Below are 21,131 nucleotides of genomic sequence, written 5' to 3'. Positions count from 1 at the left end.
GTTGTTACGCGTGCCTCAGGGCTGTGCTGGGCAGTCGAGCGCTGCTGGACAGGGCTGCACCGACATACGTGCCTCCGAGCTATTCTGTTCTAGTCTTCCAGAGCTGCTTTGCTATGGTCATCCAGGCTGTCTACTCTGGCTTCCGAGCTGCTCTGCTCTGGTCATCCGAGCTGTCTGCTCTAGCTTGCGAGCTGATCAGCTCTGGTCTTCCAGAGCTGTTCTGCTCTGTCATCCGAGCTGTCTGCTCTGCTCTGGTCATCCGAGCTGTCTGGTCTAGCTTTCGAACTGATATGCTCTGGTCATCCAGAGCTGCTCTGCTCTGGACATCCGAGCTGTCTGCTCTGCTCTGGTCTTCCAGAGCTGCTCTGCTCTGCTCTGGTCATCCGAGCTGTTTGCTCTGCTCTGGTCTTCCAGAGCTGCTCTGCTCTGGTCACCCGAGCTGTCTGGTCTAGCTTCCGAGCTGATCTGCTCTGGTCTTCCAAAGCTGCTCTGCTCTGGTCATCCGACCTGTCTGCTCTGCTTTGGTCTTCCAGAGCTGCTCTGGTTGGGCCATATAGTTTTAGCTTATACGAATTTTATCCATTACAACTATCATGTTTTATAAATAACACTGTCACGAAATGACAATAACACTATATTAAAATGACACTATTATTTTATCGAAATGACACTGTACATCCGGGAGCATCGTGCACCCGGATGCACAAGAGAATTTGTGATATTTATATACTTAATTATATTGTAAAGGTCTACACCCCCTCCCCCACCAAAAAAAAATATTAAATTTCCAGAAAACCACGAAAGTAGGATAAAAGAATTATCAAAAAGGTACCCCCATTTTTCCTTTTTCTTTTTCTTTTTCTTTTTCTTTTACTTTTGCTTTTGTTTGGCTTGGGAACTTATTCATAGAATAATTTTTCAGATAGGTTGATTTGATATTTTACCACATTTTTAAACTATGAGTTTACCTGAGGATGAAACTCATATTATTTATTATTTAGTTTTAATAAACTATTATTGAAATTTAGTATATATTCAGTAGTATTTCGTTGAAAAATACAAAATAATTAAAATAAAGAGGAGGATCGGAGAAACATACTTAGTTTTTATTTTAAGGTTGATAGTTTTAGCCATTTGTGTTAAATCGATAGTTTTCCCATTTCAAGACCAAGAGACTGATAGATAATAGTTTTGCAAACTCTAAATCAATAAATCAATTAACTAAAGCATACTCCATAGAGTAGAATTTTCCGCATAGCATGACATATAGTATAAAGGATTCTAGGAATATACGAACATTGAAGGTACTAGAAATGTCAAACTAGCTAGCAGCATCATTCACCAATTAATATTAATATTTACGTAAATAAAATAATTAAGGAGACCCCTTAAGGATATTCATGCCATGATTCATTGTACCTTTAAATTACGTGGTAAACTAGCTAGCTTCAACCTGCATCATTCACCGATCAATATTAATATTTACGTAAATAAAATAATTAAGGAGACCCCTTAAGGATATTCATGCCATGACTCATTGTACCTTTGAACTACGTGGTAAACTAGCTAGCTACATCATTCACCGATTAATATTAACATTTACGTAAATAAGATAATTAAGTGGACCCTTTAGAGATATTCATGTCATGACTCATTGTACCTTTGAACTACGTGGTAAACTAATTAACTGCATCATTCATTGATTAATATTAATATTTACATAAATAAGATAATTAAGGAGAACCTTTAGGGATATTCATGTCATGACTCATGGTACCTTTGAACTAGGTGGTTTTATATACATGCTATGTATAACCCAATGCCAAAGGCATCATCATATATAACAACCATAGCCCATGAGAGTGGGTCCCACTAGCCATTGGGCAAGTTGGGAAAAATAGAAAAGAAAATCAGATCACAAGTGGTACGAAGATATAAAACAAGAATTTGGTTGAGCCACGTCTTCGTAATTAATTGAGGTCGTATTATGATTATTTAAAATTAAAACGAAAAGGCTAGCAAATAAAGAAAGATTCTTTTATACTATCAAATGCTTAATTCCTATTGGATAGGAGTGCCCGAAAATATCTAAGGCGTGGTGGAGTGCCGCGTGACCAGATATTTTTATCTGCCCGTTCATTCTTAGCCACCGAAATCTCATTCGCTCATTAAGCTTTATGACACGGGCAGCTGCTGCCCGTGTTTTCCGACACGGACACCCACCACTTGCCCAAACTATTCTTTCCTTTGTTTACATATATATCTACACATTCATCTCCGATCCTTTCTTTTCTTTTATCAACATATTCATCTCCTTTCTTTATTTTTATTTATAAATATAAATATAAAAATTTGAGTGCATCGATCTCAACATCCTGGCGTCAAGCACATATATAATGAAAAAGAGTTTTGTACACGTGTGACGGTCTCAATGTGAGATAAATTAAAATTCCTATTAAAATTGATACTATTTCAATAGATGTTTCATTATATGGTTTGAATTCAAATTTCGATTCATAACGAGATGAGAGACAGTCTCATATAAGTTTGTGCGTCAGTGATATTATTTATTATTTTTATATTTTTTTATAACATTGAAATTTGAGCGTGATCTGTTTCACGACTTTTGACTCGGCTAATTATCTTACATAAAAATTTCCTTATATTTAATACTTAGTAAATATATTGATCGACATGTGTCTCTGCGAGTGTATCCCCTCGATAATGTGATAATATTATTTGAACTATCATGTTATCAAAATTCATTTTTTAATTTAGAATTTATAACTAGTAATATTTTGGATTCAAAAACCCCTCAAACAAAAAAAAATTGGATTAAAAAAGCTAGTATATCAAGTATACACACACAGCTACATACTTAACAATTTAACATAGGACGAGTTCAATACAACTCCTTAGGACACCCACAATACTTGATAATTAATACTACGTTTTAAACTAAAAAATTAACATCATATCAATCACATTCACACACTATATATACACATCTAATATGGGACGAATCAAACTAAAAAAACTAATTATTAGATCAAGCACATTCACACGCTACACACATCTAATATCCGACGAGTTCGATCGATTCAATTTTCAATGCATCATCTCATGAGTAAATAATTATTACTTTTATGTAATTAAAAAAAATACACACTCGTATACTAATTTTATAGATGATTAAAACATTAAATTTAATTATTCATCGGAAGAAAGTCGTCTTACCAATATATTTCATTTCACCGTCAAGTTATGAACTATATAAAAGAAAGTCAAATTAAAAGTTAAATTTATCATTGCATGAATTGAAATTGCAGTTGTTGACATTTTCCGTTAAGTGCTCTGAGTGCTTGGATTGAGTGGTTCCAATTTGAAACATTAAAATAATAGGAGTATATATTAGTGGATTTTTGGTCAACGCATTAACACTAGAAGCAGATGTAGATGGCAAAAGAAAAATATACGTAATTTTTGGTTTTTACTTTTCAAAACCGAACCACACCAATCCAGTTCGGCTTGGTTCGGTTTTCAGTATCGGTTCAATTTCTGCTCACCCCTATATAGGGTGCGCTCCACTGAGACCTTTATTTTTCGTGAGACACTAATACCCTTATTTTTCAATGAATAAGACATATATACTGATTAACAAGACAGTATATACTGATGAACAATGTAGTATATACCGATGAATAATGAAATTTAAAATATTTCGTCCCCTCCAGGATTCGAACCTTGAGAAAAAAATTCGCCCTCTAAGTACAATATCAGTCATAGGATTGATAAAATAAACGTACGAGATCGTGTCTAAGATCTCACTAAAAATAGGGAGTCTCATTGCAACGCTATATATAGGGTGTGGTTCTAGAGATAACTTTATTATTTGTGAGAACGTGAGAAACATCAAATCTAATGCATCCACTGTAAAAATTAATGCATTCACTGTTAAAATTAATGCACTAAAAATAAATAAAAAAATTGCTCCCCTTCAGGATTCGAACCCAGGATCTGCATTCATCCAACAAGATGATGCATCCACCGTAGATATTGATGATCGAATGGCTGAAAATGATTCTTTGTTCTTCTTTTATTTAATGGTTCTTTCTTGAACCTCTCCATATATATATATATATATATATATATATATATATATATATATAGGGTGTGGTTCTAGAGAGAACTACATTATTTGTGAGAACGGGAGAACCATCAAATCTAATGCACTCACTGTAAAAATTAATGCATCCGCTGTTAAAATTAATGCACTCAAAAAAATAAAAAAAATGCTCCCTTCAGTATTCGAACCCAGGATCTGCATTCATCCAACAAGATGATGCATCCACCGTAGATCTTGATGATCGAATGGCTGAAAATGGTTCTCCGGTCTTCTTTTATTTATGATTCTTTCCTGAACCTCTCCCTATATATATATATATATATATATATATATATATATATATATATATAATGAAAGAGAGAGAGATAATGATTCAACTAAGTTGAGACATATATCGTATAAAATTAAAATGAATTCATTGTTTTGATGAATTAATTTATGGTTCATGGTGTGAATTTCATAGGGGGCAATTTTTTTTAATTCATAATCTTTTACAACAAACTCATAATGTTTCATAGTGAATTATCAGGACCGGTACTCATTTGAACCACTCTATCACTATATATATAATACAATATGGGAGAGGTTCAAATAAGAATCATTATATAAAATGAGAATGAATAACTATTTTAAGTCATTTGATCATCAATATATATACGGTGGATGCATCATCTTGCTAGATGAATGCATCACATGAATTCGAATTTTAGAGGAAGCGATTTTTTTTTTCTTTTTTGAGTGTATTAATTTTAATAGTGGATGCATAGTCCTCACAAAAAATACAATTATCATTATAATCACACCCTATATATATAATAATTAAAATTATAATAAAATTATATATATATATATATAAGAATAAGAACCAACTAAAATGTATGAATTATATGTATTAACACGTATGAATCCATTGTGTAAATGTATGAATTGCAAAAAATAAAATTTTTGCTACCTATCGGATTCGAACTCAGGACCATGAATTCATCCAACAAGGTGATGAATCAACCGTAGATCTTGATGATCTAAGGACTAAAAATAATTCCTATTTTATATTTTAAAAAGGGGGAGGGCTAAAATAAGTACACTTCTTAAGATATAAAATAAGAATAATTTTTCAGCCTTTAGATAATCAAGATCTACGGTTGATTCATCATCCTATTGGATCAATTCATGGTCCTGAGTTCGAATTCCAAATGTAGCAAAAATTTATTTTTCGCAATTCATACCTTTATACAGCGGATTCATACGTGTTCTACATAAAATTCATACATTTTTCCTATTTCTTATTTCTTATTTTAAGAGGTGCTCTCACAGTAGCCATTCCCTATATATATTTAATGTTATGAATTATGGTTTTAGTTTAAATTAATATTATATTGAATTGATAATTATTTTTGTAATTCATTGAAGTGGTAGAGTGTGTGTTTATTGATCACTATGTAGCCAAATCGGCTACATATAATTAATTAGTTACTAACTTTCAGAGTGTGTCATTAAAGTAATAATTCTTATACTTGCTTCCATGATCTTGCAAGATAATGAAAGCAAGTATGAAAGTTAGTACCCACGCATGTATTGTAGGACGTAAACTATTACTACTCTAATCTAATATATTGACACATGTATCGGTCTAACCCCACATTTTTCGGGTATTTGTTTTCTTGTCTTTTAAAAAAAAAAAAAAAACATTTCAAGATATCAATATATATACACATCAAATTTCGATAAATTTATTTTAAATATATGTCTTGCATATTATGCATTTCATACCGCAAAGATTAAGAGCACAAATAAACTTTGTGAAAAGTTAATTAGAAAGGGGTAATAACTTGCCAGATATATTATAATTCGAACTAATCACACCCGTTTTTAATCTTCACTATTCTCTCATTTCCTACTTTAAAATGATAACGATAATGATAATAAGAAACCAATTTAGTATTAATGTATCAATATAAGACCATATTAATGTGATTTTTGTATACATCTATATGATTAAGAAATTAAAAAAAAGATGGAACATACAAGTCGACAACATGATTCTTTTTTTTATTATTATTATTTTATTTCTAAGGCATTTGGCACTCTTGTTCACCAAACTATTTAGCTAAAAATATCTTGGCATAAATAAACCAACTACAAAATGACCTAACACCGAAGGTAAATATTTAAAACCTTAATTTGTGGACCCTACAGTTTGGCCACATATCTATTTATTTATTTGGTTATATATTAAAGAAAGTTGTTTAGTTTTTAGGGGGAGAGAAGGAAGAAGGAAGTCTTAAAAACAAGTGAAAAACTTCTTTTACATCTGTAGAATTGTCAGTCTGTTGAATATAGTATGTTTTTCTTAATTTATTTAGATTTATACATACATACATATATATATATATAGGACTACATTATTTGTGAGAACGTGAGAACCATCAAATCTAATGCATTCACTGTAAAAATTAATGCATTCGCTGTTAAAATTAATGCACTCAAAAAATAAAAAAAAAAATTGCTCCCTTCAGGATTCGAACCCAGGATCTGCATTCATCCAACAAGATGATACATCCACCGTAGATCTTGATAATCGAATGGCTGAAAATGGTTCTATGTTCTTTTTTTTATTTATGATTCTTTCTTGAACTTCTCCCCATATATATATATATATATATTGGATATGCGTGTAGGGACATGTATATTGGATTTTTTTGTTATATTTGTTTGAAATTTTTTGGAAGCAAATTAACAGTTATATGTTGATTGTCGAGGTCGTAAAATAACGGTCGTAAATTTATTTTGAAATAACTTATGTGACCTAAGTATCTTTTGAATAATTATGACTATATTTAGTGGTCAAGAATAAATTAGGACGACCGATAATTTAGTGGTCAAGTGCTCTCTCGAAAGTTGAAAATAGTTGTGGGAGTTATTTTGCTAAATAAAGTTTTTTTTTTTTTGAAACTCGAGAAATAAAGTTTTTGTTGTAACACACATCACGTGTAGTGATATTTTTTCAGTTTTATTCACACAAATCGTATCGGTCTTTCTCCCGATAAATTTTAGGGGGTATTGGATTGAGATGCCGTAGGATTTTAAAGGATTTCGAAAGGCTGAGTGTATTCAATTCAGACTTTTAAATATCATTTAAAATTCAGAGGTATTCAATCCAAATTTTTTAAAGTCTTTTAAAATCCTGAGGTATTCAAACCAGACTTTTTAAAGTCTTTTAAAATCAGGTGGTATTCAACATTTCATGGATTTTAATTGTAACAATCCATGGATTCTGGTGGATTTGTCAAAAAAAATACAAATGACGAAATCTGAGCTTCAGACTTAAGATTTCGATGGATTCCTCTAAACTCCACGCGACTCCACGCTGAGTTTATGGATTTCGAAAGTCCTTTAAAATTCATGGACTTTTTAAAGTCCTTTAAAATCCTACAAAATCCCAATCCAATACACCCCTGTTAGTATGAATAGAATAGATTGGGCTAATGGATGTGTTGGCCATTTGCATTCCTTCAAATTATATGACATCTTTTGAAACGGATAACACGAATTCGTATAAATTTATCTTAATTTTTTAGATCTGAATTTAAATTTCATAATTTTCGTATATCTGAAATTTTTAAAACTTATAGTTCATCGAATTCTGAAGGCGAAGATGTTTACAACAGTGATAAAGAAAATCGGAGAAGAGGAATTCATTGTAAATATAGAGAGAGATTTCGAATAAAATAAAAAACTGACTGAAGTAGATGTTAGTACATCGGTGGCAATGTGTTAGAACAAAGGCTTTAGCAGCACTGCAGGAAGATTAGGGCTTCAGAGTAGTGACAGCGCGATAGGAGGATTAGGGTTTGAGAAAGAGGAAGTGGAAAGTAAGGAAAAAAAAAAGATATGTTGTGTTTTTTTACGTACAACAGAAAGATGCGAGGGTAATTTCGTCTAAAAGACTTAATTTTGGCTATAATTGAATGAAACTATGTTTAGGACAATCGTTGATTTTCACTATTTTGTATGATTACTTTAAAAATTGCCACTTTCTGAAATTCCACATATATTCACTTTTATAATTATTTTTATTTAATTTTATATTTTTAATTGTGATTTTTTTTTCTCCATCTTACATGGAAATCTCAATCCAAACATGGATTTTTTTTTCAAATATTTCCTTTTTGGTCTGTCCCCCAAATATGTTGTACTGTATTTTTTTTAGGACATTACTCCACACGTAGTTTAATATTTTTTTTTCTCTTTAAAGTGAGACTCTTTCTCCACTATCCATGCTACCTTTCTCCACTATTAATACATTTTATTCATTATCAATACAATCAACCACTTTTATTAAAATTCGTGTCCAAAGATTCTAAGAATAAATTTGGGGGACAGAGTGAGTACAATTTTCGTTAATTTTTTTATTCTATATTTTGTCATTTTTCCCTAAAACATGTGTTTTTGGTTAATGATAAAATATTTAATATGCATATGAAATTAAAGTTCGTGACAAGAGCTTTAATTTGATATGTAACATATAAAAATTATATTAAAATAAGTAAATTATAGAAGTTTGAAGTTTTAAAATAAAATATTTTTCTCTCCCCTCTCTCTTATTTTATATTCTCTATGTCTCATTATTGTTGGCCAATTTCTTTTGGGGACATCTATTTAGGATAATAAGATTATAGTGTAAAAATATGTAAAGGTGTGTTGGACCACTTTGTTTGTAGTGTAAAAATATGTAAAGATGGTGTAAAAATAAGATTATAGTGTAAAAATATGTAAAGATGGTGTTGGAAAATTTAAACCCTAAATAGAGAATCTAAACCCTACGGGGAAATGTTCAAAATAGTCATATGATTGCACTCATCTATATAAGACAAGGCAGTGTATCAGCACAAGTATATGATACTATTGACACTAATATGGTTACTAGTGCCATTTGTGCAGTACAAACAGGCGTGATCGACGGGTAAAATGGTAGTTTGGATAGAACGCGTATAATATGGCCAGATTTTGTGTTTTTCAAATTAGTGGCCAAAATTTGTACTCCCTACGTCCCCCGAATCTTGACACGTATTCATTTTTGGGCCGTCCTACGAATCTTGACACGTTTCTAAATATAGTAACAATTAGCTAAACAATAAGGGTTCTTAATTACCTTCTCTCTCCTACTTTATCACTTTATCACATTCTCTCTCCCCTTTATCACATTCTCTCTCCTACTTTATCACTTTATATTTTATTACCCACACACTTAAAACACTAATCTACAACTCCTTAATTCATGTGCCGAAACCAAACGTGTCAAGATTCGTGGGACGGAGGGAGTATTTCTTTCTTTAAAATGACCACGCAGATGTATTTTTTCTATTATTAATGTTATATTATAATATTCAAATTTTGTTGAGACAAATATCTAATTATTTTAACAATTTATATTCAATTAAGGGTTAAGTATCAATTTGGCCCCTAACGTAGAGGCCTCTGTAGCTATTAACACCCTATGGGCAGTGGTGTGTCAACTAAGCCCCTGAAGTACCTAATTTCCGTCAATTAACCCCTCCGACTTAACGGACGGTTAACACCGTTAACTATTTTAATTTTTTAATTTTTTTATTTTATTGGTGGTGGGACCCACACCATCTTCTTCACCAAGCTCGCCGGAAACACGCCGGAAACCTAATCCACCCCTTTCCCGAAACTCTAGCGTGGTGGCAACGACTGTGGCGGCGGCGACGGTGGCCGACGGAGCTTTTGGTGGCGAGCTCGGCAAGGCGGCGCGTTGAGGAGGCTCAGCAGCATTTGCAGAAACCCCAAACTCAAGCCCTTTCGCCATTTCAGCGAGCTCCGGCATCAAAGCGTCGAGCAAGGCCGAATCCTGATCGTAACCGCCGTCGTATCCGAGCACGGCGCCATTATCTTATTTCAGAGCTTGACTACTCCACGATTGAAGATCGGAAACCGATGAATCGAGTGTATTATTGAGGGCTGAGGTGTGATGGATTAGGGCTAAATTGGGGGCGTAGGTCGTCAAATTGAGATCAATTTGGAACCCTAATTGCTCCATCTGGGAATTGGGGATTATAATTTGGTCGATTTGTGGATTATTTGGGATGATGAGATTATTGTTGATGATGAGATTAGGATGCTGGAGGTTGGAAGAAGAGATCAATGCAGAAGAAGACATGTTGTGATGGGCCATGATCTTCTTCTTGATGCTCGAGTTCCAAAAGTTCTTGAATTGTCTGTTCTTCCCGGAAGATGCATGGCTATTTGAGCCCATCTATGAGAGAGAGAGAGGAACCTGCGAGTCTTGGGACAGTGCTCCAGCAGCCATGGCCGTAGGTGGAGATGTAGTTGATGAGTTTCTCATTTTCCTTGTGGTGGCGAGGAGCGACGGCGGCGGTGGAAGGTGACGGCTGCTGCCTTTGCGCAAGAGAGGGAGTAGGCCGAGAAAGAGAGTTGAACGTGAGAGATGAGATAGACGAGAGAGAGCAGAGCGTGAGAGAGAGATAGACGTGAGATAGAGAGAGATGTGAGCTTGTCGCCGCTGCGACGCCAGAGTTTCGGAGAAGGGGTGGATTAGGTTTCTGGCGAGCTTGGTGAAGAAGATGGTGTGGGTCCCACCACCAATAAAATAAAAAAAAATTAAAAAATTAAAATAGTTAATGGTGTTAACCGTCCATTAAGTCGGAGGGGTTAATTGGCGGACACACCCCTGCCCATAGGGTGTTAATAGCTACATGGGCCTCTACGTTATGAGCCAAATTGATACTTAACCCTTCAATTAATTATATATTTTAAATGAGTTTGGATAATTAATGAGTATTACTATATAAATTTGGGACGATTTGGTACTTAAATCATTTTTTTAAAACAAGTCTGAACATTAATCGACATTATTAAAATGATTTTATTACTCGCATGTTCGAATGCACGGTGCATCGACTCAATTAAATCACAATTGAAGTTCAACAATCTTCTTTTTAATGATGGAGTTCAATAAATCATAACGAGACATAATTACGATTGATGGAATGTATGTTCGGATGTCCGCAAATATTTGTTTTTGAAATAATTTTCACTAGAGATGTCAATTTAGTTCGAAGCCGACAAATTGGTCTGAATAGATCGAGAAAAAAAGAGTTAGAATTGATTTTTTTTACCCGAAATAAAAAAGAGCTGAATAGTCCGAACGAAAAATAGCTCAAAATCGAGTGAGTTGGCCCGATTAATCGAAAATTTACTTAATACTTAATTGACAAACTTTATTTCTTTATTTTTGCATGTACATAATAATAATGTTTTAATACCTGTAAAATGCGTTTTGGTTTTCTTCAATACTTTTTTTTTTGAATTAATGTTTTATTCAATACTTTTTTTAAGAAGGAAATGTTTTCTTCAATACTTAATAAATACTCCATCCGTCCTTGAAATAAGTTCATCTTATTCCTTTTTGGAATGTCCCCCAAATAAGTTTCTATTTCTTTCTTTCCATTTTTGGACAACTACCACACCACTAATAATACTTTATTTATTCTTACTTTTCACTTTTTCACCACTCTCAATACTAATTATAACATCTTTTTACATTTTCACCACTCTCTCAATACTAATTATAACATATTTTTCTTCACTATCAATACACTTTATCATTTTTCCTTAAAATTCGTGCCGTCCCCAAAGAGGAACTTATTTTGGGGACGGAGGGAGTAACTTTTTCTTGCTTGAAAATTAAAGAAATATAAATATTTAGATTAAACGTGTGTCAAGCCTTTATGATTCATGAAATTTCTTGTTAGTGAGCCTATATTTAAATGATACTCCCTTCGATCCTCAAATAACTTCTTATATTTTCTTTTTGGGACGTTTTCCATATAATTTTCTATCTATATTGGGACATTATCCCACCACTAATAATATTTTATTTATTTTTAATTTTCAAATTTCACCATTCTCAATACTAATTATAACATCTTTTCACCATTTTCAATACTAATTATAACATTTTTTCTCTATTACTAATATACTTAACAACATTTTCTTAAAACTCGTGCTGCCCATTACTAGGAAGTTATTTAGGGGACGAAGGTAGTACTATTTATAAACGATATTACTTTTTTTTTTGTAAATATAAAGTTTTTTTAGGCGATGTATTTAATACAAAGTTAACTGTCTTGTTTGAGAAACTATTACTCCCTCCGTTCATCAAGAATATACAATAATTACCCGATTAACGTCCACAAAGAGTACGCTACTTTTCTTTTTTAGACATGACCCCACTTTCTCTTTTTAACTATAACCACCTATTGAGTTAATTATATATGGCGCCACACTTAATTCAACATCAACCACTCATTTCTATTTAACACATTTCTATTTTTTTAAACTCGTGTCCACCAAAAAGTTGTATGTTTTTGGTGAACGGATGTAATATCTATTTTTTATTATTATTATAGTAATATGATTATAAGAATATATATATATATATATATATATAATTCATATTTTTTTTTTTGTAAATTTTCTACAAAAACCAAAAATTTAGAGTTATAATCGATTTTATATAGCTCAAATTAAAAAAACAAAATCGATTGCACCGAATAAAAAATAATCGAAAATTGAGTGGGTAGTCCGAAACCTAACCAAGTGAAGTAGAGTATTAGCAAATTATGAATATATAGAAGGGGCATGGGCATGGGAGATGATGACATGCATGCTGATTCACATCAATATTTCATTAACATGGCATGCCACATGGCTTAGTGAGGCATGAGGAAAATATCATAGCCACGTATGCATATGGGAGATTCCAGTTAAAGATCTCATTCCTCTCTCCCTTTCTCTCTCTAACCTCTCTCTTTTCTCTCTCTAAGCTCTCTCCACCCAAAATCCTACCCTCGAAAATCTTTTCATTTAACTCTGGAGCTGCACCCTCGTCTCAGATTACAACAATTATTTCGCCTTGTTTCCTTCGAATCTTCCATAAGACTCAAACCGAGGTACGAATTTCTCTCGCCTTCTGCTTTAATTATTTGTGTTAATTGTTAATTTGAATGGTTAGTTATTTTTTTTTTTTTAACGGATTTAGCTGTAGAAAATGCAGTGATTTAAGCTTGTCGTGAGGATTAGGTCTCGGATGATTGAGAAAATTATGAAACTGTGCTCAGACAGAGTCTGTCTTGGTTGCTTCTGAATTGATTGACTCAGATTTACTTTTAAGAGGACTGATTAATTCTTGAAGGAAAAGGAAAAAGAAATTAAATCAAGGAGTTATACTGAGATGTGTAAAATGCAGTAATTTTTGGCGAGAGTGTTTGAGTTTTGGAGGATTGAGAAAATTATTTAACTCTGCTTAAACAGAGTTTGTATTTCGTCGCTCGAAATTTGATGAAATTCGTAAGAATATTTGCTTCTTAATTAGGAAAAAATGAACAGGAGGAAATTTATACAACGCACATGCTCACATACATACGATTTACGTGTGGATCCTCGTCATAATTGAACTTATTTGGGGTTCTAATTCAGATTATATAACAAAAAATCATTTTCCTTCATATAATATTTTTAGGATCACTAGGGATGCCTTCTTAAATGGTAAATTTTTTAGTTGTAGCATCCCTATAGTTCATAATTGGTAATATGTTATTTTTATACATCTAACATTTTTTGCTTTATCTACACCACAATCAAAGATTCGCAAATATAAGAGGAAAAGTGCAATGGTATATTGTGCTTAATTTCTTAATTTTGGTGCTTGGAAATTACATCTATTCTTCTTAAGCTGCCAAAGTTTGATTATATTTTCAAGTTTACTCTTTGACATAATTCAGTTGGTTCTGAGCTGGTGATAGTTGTTGACCACCACATAAAGTGTTTAATTCGAACTTCTATGATTTTGTGGTCTTGCAGGGCACTCTGTACACTCAGATTATTTCGTGTGCAAGCTTACATGCTGTAAATTTCTTCCAATATTTGACTCTAAACTTGGGGCTCTGTTGCATCCATAGTCAATGTCTGGACGAGCTATTCGTTTTAATTTGGATTCATAAAATGCTGAATTATAGTCTGTTGATCCTGGATTGGTAGAAGCTTTTATGGAAATAGTAGCTTTACTTACTGCTTGCACCTTGCTTAAATAGATAGATTTATGGCAACTTCAAATGAGAAGTGGATCGACAGCTTGCAGTTCTCTTCATTATTTTGGCCGCCTCCGCAAGATACAGAACAACGAAAGGTGTGATTTTGAGATTAAATAATTGTGGCTCCAGATGTTGTTTTCTTAAGAGATTAGTTCTTGTGAAATATCAAGTGTTTCCTGTCAATTGTTTCCAGTAATAGATGTTTCTTATCAGCTTCAGTCATTCATTTTCCTTCTCAATTTTGGGTTAGAAATAGTGCATGGTGCAAATTAGCCTTTTTGCTAACAGATATTTTCACTCTTAAATATCATATTCTAATCTTGAAATTTGTTACCATATATTTTATGACTTTTGATCTTGTACGCATGTAATATTTACTTCTAAAGTTTGTGAATTTTCTCCATTTAGATACTAATGTCCTATATGTACTATGAACTTCATTGTAGGCTCAAATTACTGCATATGTTGAATATTTTGGGCAGTTCACCTCAGAACAATTTGCTGATGATATAGCAGAGGTATTTCTTTCCCTACAACATGTTATCGTTATCTTAATACAACCAACCAAAGGGGGGAAATTTTTTCTTTTTACTTACAGTTTGTTTGTTTGCCTGGGTTTAATTTAAACTGTCAGCCTGGGTTTAATTTAAACTGTCAGCTGAAGAAAATGTTTGTAGTTTTTTTAATGAAATGTTAATACTTTTTTTTTCCCAGCTGATCCGTAGCCGGTATCCATCCAAGGAGAACAGACTTTTTGACGATGTTCTTGGTATTTCTCATATAATGGTTAAATTGTTATATAAAGTTCTGGTTACTTCGTGATCCACTTATAACTTGTGTTTTCCTTCTTTCCAGCAACTTTTGTTCTTCATCATCCAGAGCATGGCCATGCTGTTCTACTTCCTATTATTTCATGTATTATCGATAGCACACTTGAATATGACAGAAGTGGTCCACCATTTGCTTCTTTCATTTCCCTGTTTTGCCCAAACAGTGAGGTACTAAGAGACTACCAATTTACTCCCTGTTGTCATTCTGAATTCACTTTAGATTTCATTTTATGTACTTATGTGTTTCGTGTGTGAAATTTCCACAATCAGTTATTTCTTTTGTATGGTATCCTGAAGGAATTGATTTCATTTTTAAAATTTGAACTGCTTTCAATTGCTCAAAAAGATCCATAACAGTGATTATATCATGATTAATTGCAGAATGAGTATTCGGAGCAGTGGGCCCTTGCATGCGGTGAGATACTAAGAATTTTGACACACTATAACAGGCCAATTTACAAGTTGGAACGCCACGAAAATTTACCCGATAGAAGTAGCAGTGGAGATCATGCTTCAACTAGCAAGCCAATAGATGGAGAGCTTTCTTCTTCGCCCCCCTCACTGGCAGAGAGAAAACCTCTGAGGCCACTGTCACCCTGGATCACTGATATTTTGCTAGCCACACCTCTTGGTATAAGGAGTGATTATTTTCGATGGTAAGTAGTGACACGAATAGACTGTTGCATGCCAGTTATTGGTCTTCCCTCAGAAACTAGAGATTGTGAATTTATGCCTTATTATTACCTAACCTTCAAAATTTCAAAAAATCATTCCTTCCCGATATGCAAATTTTGCATGCCTGATTATGTACTGCATTTCAATATGTATTTTTCATTTAATTAAATTAATTTTTATCCAAGGTAGCTACATACATGTCTGACCTTTTTCAACATATTCTGTAGGTGTGGTGGTGTTATGGGAAAATATGCTGCTGGAGAGCTGAAACCGCCTTTAACTGGTCAGTCGTTTACATCAAAAAGTCTATAATGAGCATTCTTTTCACTAACTGTTTTATCCTAATCCATAAAAAAGAATTAGAAAATAAGTTACTCTTCTTGCCATAAATTCTTCTGTATTGCATTATAATAGCTTTATCAGATTTGGAGTTTGGGACTTTCACTGCCATGTTGTTTAACCGCCATGTCGTTTAACAGATTTGGAGTTTGGGACTTTCCACAAATCATTTGGAAAAAGGACTTATTACTATAAGTTTTATTTAGTAAATTGTGGTAGCTAGTGTGACAGTGTCAGTACGAAAGTGTTGTACAGCAGTTTGGATAAGTTTGTTATATATTGTTGATCGCCTTATGCTCAATCAAAAATTAATATTGGCTTTTATTCTCATATTAATTCAAATTATAAATTTTTGTTTTTGCACCCAAATCTTAAATGCTCTTTCACTGTAATGTTCACTATTATACTACTCCATTAACAGCTGTTTGACTTTTTACTTAAACTCTGTGGTTTGTATTTCTGAGATTGTAGCAGAGCTGAAGCATGGTAGTTTTTCTGACTATAATTATTACCACTTATAATTTCAGCTACTTCTCGTGGATCTGGGAAACATCCCCAGCTTATGCCATCAACTCCGAGGTGGGCCGTTGCTAATGGCGCTGGAGTTATACTTAGTGTATGTGATGAGGAAGTAGCTCGTTATGAAACTGCTACCTTGACTGCGGCTGCTGTCCCTGCACTTCTGCTTCCACCTCCAACAACACCTATGGATGAACATCTGGTGGCTGGTCTGCCAGCGCTTGAGCCCTATGCACGTCTTTTTCACAGGTTAGCATCTGTAATTGTGTTTCAGAAGATACAAGGATTCTATCATGAGGTTAATTTTCCTTTTTGGTTTTAGATATTATGCAATTGCTAGTCCAAGTGCCACCCAAAGGCTGCTTCTTGGACTTCTAGAGGCTCCGCCCTCGTGGGCTCCAGATGCTCTTGATGCTGCTGTACAACTAGTGGAACTTCTTCGAGCAGCAGAAGACTATGCCACAGGCATGAGGGTATATTCTACTTACTCTTCTCTTTCTCTCTCTCATAAATTTTCAACAATCAATTGAAAAGTTCAGGGAAAATGAATCTGAGAAATATAGTCACAAGACTTCTTACTGACTAATATATATATGGATCTGTTGGCACTAGAAAAAAATTATATTGTAATATTTTCATGGGAAGATCTGTCTCTGATTTAAGTGCATGAAAATTCTGATTGTTTGCTATAATGATCCAGCTCCCAAGAAATTGGATGCACTTGCATTTCCTGCGAGCAATTGGGATTGCGATGTCTATGCGAGCTGGAATTGCTGCAGATTCTGCAGCTGCGTTACTTTTCCGGATACTTTCTCAACCAGCTTTACTTTTCCCCCCACTGAGACAAGTTGATGGTATTGAAGTTCAGCACCAGCCTCTAGGTGGTTATATTTCATCTGAAAGAAAGCAGGTACCTCATCTGCTAAAGGCTCAGAATGGCCACATTCTCGACATAATTTTGTTTGTCAAATCGTCCGTGCATTTTAACCAGCAGCTGCATATTATTTTCAGCAACGTGAATTACCTGCAGCAGAAGCTACAGTAGAAGCTACTGCCCAAGGGATTGCATCTATGCTATGTGCACATGGTCCAGAGGTTGAATGGCGAATTTGTACGATATGGGAAGCTGCTTATGGTTTGATACCTTTAAGTTCTTCTGCAGTTGATCTTCCAGATATCATAGTCGCAACACCGCTGCAGCCTCCCATACTATCATGGAACTTGTACATTCCTCTTCTTAAAGTGCTTGAATATCTTCCTCGTGGAAGCCCATCCGAAACCTGCCTTATGAAAATATTTGTTGCTACCGTTGAAGCAATTCTACAGAGGACATTCCCACCCGAGTCCTCGAGAGAACAAACTAGGAAAACTAGATACATTTTTGGGTCTGCATCCAAGAATCTTGCTGTGGCCGAGCTTCGCACAATGGTCCACTCACTATTCTTAGAGTCATGTGCTTCCGTAGAGCTTGCCTCCCGCCTTCTTTTTGTTGTCTTAACTGTCTGTGTCAGCCATGAAGTGCAGCCCAACAGCAGCAAGCGCCCCAAAGGTGAAAAATCTCATTCTGAACAAGTAGGCGAAGATGGGTCCAATTGGAAGGAAAGAGAATCAGAAAGTAAACAGTGCAAGAAACAGGGGCCTGTAGCAGCATTCGATTCTTATGTTATTGCTGCTGTCTGTGCCTTGTCATGTGAACTCCAGCTCTTCCCTTTGATCTCAAAAGGAAGTAACCGTTTAGGTGCCAGAAATGTTTCTGATGTTGCTAAGCCTGCAAAAGTGAATGACCTGTCCAGTCAGTTGCAGAGTGGTATTGATTCAGCTGTTGATCACACTCAAAGAATATTAGCAATTCTAGAGGCCCTTTTTTCTTTGAAACCGTCTTCGATTGGCACATCCTGGAGTTACAGTTCAAATGAAATAGTGGCTGCTGCTATGGTTGCAGCTCATGTTTCTGATTTGTTTAGACGGTCAAAGGCATGCATGCGTGCTCTTTCCACCCTGGTGAGATGCAAGTGGGACAATGAAATTCATTCTAGGGCATCGTCCCTCTTCAATCTGATTGATATTCACAGCAAAGTTGTTGCGTCCATAGTCAACAAAGCAGAGCCATTGGAGGCTCACTTACTCCATGCACCATCACTGAAGGAAATGTCTTCATGTTTTCATGGGAAAAAGCTTAAAAATTGCAGTAGCTGTCGCCTCTCAGAACCAGGTCATCCATCTTCTTCACCATGTGAAAACTTGCCCCGTTCTGAAGATTTGGTTAATCATAGGAAGGCTGATTCTGGTGAAGCTGGAAGATGTACAATGGACAAAGGAATTGCAAATTTCCCAATAGATGCTTCGGATTTGGCCAACTTTTTGACAATGGATAGGCATATAGGATTTAATTGTAGTGGGAATGTTCTTCTGAGGTCTGTCCTTGCCGAAAAGCAAGAACTATGTTTTTCTGTTGTTTCTCTGCTTTGGCACAAATTGATTGTATCGCCTGAGACACAACCAAGTGCTGAGAGCACGTCTGCCCAGCAAGGATGGAGACAGGTATAAATTGCATTTCTCATTGCCCTTTCCTCATTGTGTTTGTTTTTTAGTCATCCCTTTGTAGGCTAATTGTATGCCTAATACGGTGTTTATTTGTTTCCATTAAAACAAAATACAGGTGGTGGCTGCACTCTGCAATGTAGTATCGGCATCACCAGCGAAAGCTGCAACAGCTGTTGTCCTTCAGGTCCCGATTTTGTTTTGCTTGAATTTTTGCTCTCAATTTGTTGTGAACTCTGTTTTCCCTAATGAAACTGCATATTCATGTAAATCCCATATATCAGTCTAGTTTCCCTAAAGTTATTATCGCACAAGTACAAATTAACTGAGTTTCCATGTGTTATATTATCAATTTCACACCATCTGTTTAGTCACTTTCCTGGATTTTATTTGTTTGTCAGGCGGAGAGGGAACTGAAACCTTGGATTGCTAAAGACGACGATCTTGGGCAAAAGATGTGGAGAGTCAACCAAAGAATCGTGAAAGTGATTGTTGAGCTAATGAGGAATCATGAGGCCGCAGAGTCACTAGTAATTCTGGCCAGCGCATCAGACGTCCTCCTCCGTGCCACAGACGGAATGCTTGTTGATGGAGAAGCATGCACTTTACCTCAGCTGGAGGTAACATATTATTGAACTGTCTGTAAATTTTTCATTTTAGATGATTTGAGATTATTTTTGTCTTAAGTAGGAACACCTATTTCTAGAGTAATGTCTAATTTTGTATCACTCACTTGCTCATTACTCGAAAATCGGACAGCTCTTGGAAGTAACGGCAAGAGCAGTTCAAGCAGTGCTTGAATGGGGAGAATCAGGTTTAGCAGTCGCAGATGGTCTTTCAAACCTGTTGAAGGTAACTAAAAACTCTTCATCACGTCTCGTGTTCTTAAACACGATTTGATAGAAAAAGAAGCGCACTAGAAGGTGTTTCCATGCTTGTTTCTGGTTTTGAAGAACGCACTATTTTGCAGTGTCGCCTCTCAGCCACAGTTCGCTGCGTCTCTCACCCGAGTGCCCATGTCCGCGCGCTCAGCACCTCAGTTCTCCGCGCAATCCTACACAACGGATCACTGAAGCCAAAGAGCAAACTGCCAGACGTGAACAGGATCCACAATCCGCGGTATCAGCAGTACTTGAACAAGATAGGAACCATTGACTGGCAAGCAGACATCGAGAAATGCTTGACGTGGGAGGCACACAGCCGGCTTGCAACGGGCCTGCCCATCGAGTTTGTTGGCTCGGCTGCAAAGGAATTAGGTTGTGCCATATCTGTTTGAAAACTAGCCTAACTTGATCAGGTTGTGCATAAGGAAAGGAAAAGCTACTAGTTGGGGCTGAGTTCCACTATCGTTTGTATGAGGTGTTAGCTAATGTTTGTTTTTGAGCTAAAGAAACACAACTCTGACTCAGATCGAAAAATAGATATTGCTATTCACTCTTGTAATAATTTTCTAGACAACGCCCATGTATCCATATCAATTCTTCCTATTGTTTGGATAACTCATCAACTCTCTCTCTCTCTCTAAGCAAGCGCTTGAATAATGAGAATTTGCTTAAAATGAAAACTTTTATGAATGGGTCAAATTTGGAGGTGGTCTTAATTGCAATAAATCAAAAGATGAGTATGAATTTGCCAATTGCACCGCTGTGAAAGTGATTGTAATGAGGGATTTGCTGCGTGTGGATTCCATTATCGATTCGAATTTAATTGAATAAAGTGATTGTAATGAGGGATTTGCTGCGTGTGGTCTTATATTTGATTTTAAGAAAATTAAATCAAATCGAATTAATTGAATAAATCAAAATTTCTAAAATTAAAATAGAAAAAAAATGAAAAATAAGGAAAAAAAAAGAAATTAAATTGTATTTAACATATATATATAATTTGGTTTTTGGTATTTAGAAAACCAAACCGATTTTTTTTTTAAATAAAACAAAACAAAACTAAAAAATTGAGCTATATTTT

At 34.8% G+C, this 21,131-nt stretch overlaps 1 protein-coding gene across 2 annotated transcripts; it reads left to right on the top strand.

The window, feature by feature from the left end:
- The first annotated feature begins 12,836 nt into the window (after positions 1–12,836).
- LOC131010970 (protein GIGANTEA) lies at positions 12,837–20,673 on the top strand. Of its 2 annotated transcripts, none has more exons than XM_057938689.1 (15): positions 12,837–13,122; positions 14,033–14,357; positions 14,709–14,780; positions 14,977–15,031; positions 15,118–15,260; positions 15,474–15,748; positions 15,995–16,050; positions 16,634–16,874; positions 16,948–17,098; positions 17,326–17,535; positions 17,637–19,166; positions 19,285–19,353; positions 19,568–19,786; positions 19,926–20,018; positions 20,137–20,673. In XM_057938689.1, the coding sequence occupies exons 2-15, from the start codon at positions 14,271–14,273 to the stop codon at positions 20,440–20,442; spliced, it is 3,507 nt and encodes a 1,168-aa protein (XP_057794672.1). In that variant the 5' UTR covers positions 12,837–13,122; positions 14,033–14,270; the 3' UTR covers positions 20,443–20,673. The 2 variants fall into 2 exon arrangements, with proteins under 2 accessions (XP_057794672.1, XP_057794671.1); XM_057938688.1 differs by having other exon boundaries at positions 12,939–13,122; positions 14,263–14,357.
- Positions 20,674–21,131: the final 458 nt, after the last annotated feature.

Source organism: Salvia miltiorrhiza, chromosome 2, assembly GCF_028751815.1.
Source record: "Salvia miltiorrhiza cultivar Shanhuang (shh) chromosome 2, IMPLAD_Smil_shh, whole genome shotgun sequence".
NCBI lineage: Eukaryota > Viridiplantae > Streptophyta > Magnoliopsida > Lamiales > Lamiaceae > Salvia > Salvia miltiorrhiza.
Note: the sequence above shows the minus strand (reverse complement) of the source record. Positions and strands in the feature narration are given on the sequence as shown.